Genomic DNA, 2145 nt, shown 5'->3' on the forward strand with positions numbered 1-2145 from the left:
GTGACAAGGTCAACATGCTTTAAAACCTTGTCCATGCTGCCATCTAACTGATTGACTAGATCAGGGTCAAACACTATCCATATATGCAAGTTAAATTTATCAAGGATAAGCTATAAGTTATATAATTTTATGAAAATAATATTTATAAATTATAATAATATGTTATCATATCAAATATTTTACTCCGATTTTGATTAGAAAATATTGAGGTTAAAAAAAATCCCATGCAAAGAAAATAAAGTATAGCGCACCCAACTATCATTCATCCCCATGCCCTGATCCCACCCACCACTTGCCATCTTCTAGCCCCTCTCTCTCTCTCTCTCCTCTGCTTTTACTATCTCCAAACTCTGTTCAATACCACACTCCAATCTTTGCTCTCCATTTTCACTTCCATTCTCTCTCTCTAGAAAATCACCATGTTTGATGATTCTGTATCTACTGTCTATTCTTCAATCTGGGCGTCCATGAATAGCTGGTTCACTCCCACTGTTCTTTTTGTTCTTCTCAATGTCATGATAGGTACCATTGCTTTTACTTCTTCCTTAGCTAACCAAAAACATAATCATCCAAAACAACAAGAAGACAACTCACATCAACAGGAAGATTACTCACAAAATCAGCCACAGCAACAACAGCCCACTAAACTTGTGAGATCTCCTTCTCTTCTTCAACGCATCAAATCCATTAATTTCTCCAATTACAGATCTCAAGAACCTGTTAAGGATTACAGCTTTGAGCATCCCCATCCCCATCAACAAGAAACCCCACCATTTGAACCACCAACACATTACATATTTGAACCAGCTCCTGAACATACTACCGTAGAACCAGACAACACCACCCAGTATATTTTCAATCAAGAGAAGAATGTCCAAAAGGCACAAACCCAGCACGATTTCCAGCAAACCCATCAGGAAAATCTCCCAGATACACAAACCCAGTACCTATTTCAGCACACCCATGAACAAAAAATTGGAAATATGGAACCGGATTTCCATTTTGAAGAAACCCTTCCAGATAAATCGAAATCGACCCAGTTCATTTTCCAGCACACCCATGAACAGAAACTTAAAAATATGGAGACCCATTTCGATTTTCAGCAAATCGAAGAGGAAAATGAAGATGATGAAGAAGAGGAAGGTGAGATGAAGAGCTTGGATGAAGTGTACAGTCAGTTAAGTGAACGACACGTGAGCAGGAGCAGATCAGATACGAAACCGTCAGCAGGTGAAGCTCCAGTGAAGTTGCCGACGAAGATGAAGAAATCAGCTAGTATGAAATCGCCATTTGCGCATTTTGAACAAGAAGCCATCGTAGAAGCTCGGCGGCCGGCGACTACAAGGGAGAAGAATGCTAAAACAAGCGATGAAGACAATGAAGTCGATGCAAAAGCCGATGATTTCATCAACAAATTCAAGCAACAGTTGAAGTTGCAGAGGTTGGATTCGATTCTCAGGTACAAGGAGATGATTGGCAGAGGGAGCTAAAGGTATAAATTTCTGGGGGTTAATTTTCAGTTTCTGATTAGTTTTTGGGGCAAACTGTAGAAATTGGAAAAGTAAGATCCAAATGTTGCACCTTTTGGTCAATTGTCTTGTCCTTGAAATTTGACAAATCAAGGGTTCTATCGAAGGGCATTTTAGTAATTCAACTTACGCCACAAATATATGGTTTGTGATGTCTGAAAAAATGTGGAGAGAGATTTTTTTTTATGGGTGTTGTTAGAGCTAATTTCAGTGTAATGTGAATCTAGTCCACATTTTAAACTTTATGTTCAAATAGGTCATCTTATTTTTACTTTCCTTTAACAAATATCCCCAAAGAAAATCTCCATTTTTCTTTTTTCTTCTGTTTTTGATGTACTTTTTGGTAACTTTATTGTTATTAATGACTGTTTATGTTGAGGAAAACAGCCACCATATAGATTTTTGGTTCTGAATTTGTATTATTATCCCATGTTACCTTTGTATTTCTCACAATGAATACATTTTAAAGGAGTTATATCGAGTCAAGAAAAAAAAATTATAATTTATTTGGATTCGCGTCGAAAGGGGTAAATCATTTCCTAACATAGGCAATTCGAATCCAAAATCTCTAATTAATGATACCCCATTTCTTAACAAAGGTAATTCGAATCCAAAA

General features: G+C 37.0%; 1 protein-coding gene across 1 annotated transcript; it reads left to right on the forward strand.

Annotated features, from left to right (window-relative positions):
• Nucleotides 1–247: 247 nt before the first annotated feature.
• LOC102597801 (sex-determining region Y protein-like) lies at nucleotides 248–1848 on the forward strand. The gene has a single exon (XM_006360931.2). It carries the CDS (start codon nucleotides 420–422, stop codon nucleotides 1488–1490), a length of 1071 nt encoding a protein of 356 aa, XP_006360993.1. The 5' UTR covers nucleotides 248–419; the 3' UTR covers nucleotides 1491–1848.
• Nucleotides 1849–2145: the final 297 nt, after the last annotated feature.

Source organism: Solanum tuberosum, unplaced genomic scaffold (genome assembly GCF_000226075.1).
Source record: "Solanum tuberosum cultivar DM 1-3 516 R44 unplaced genomic scaffold, SolTub_3.0 scf00342, whole genome shotgun sequence".
NCBI lineage: Eukaryota > Viridiplantae > Streptophyta > Magnoliopsida > Solanales > Solanaceae > Solanum > Solanum tuberosum.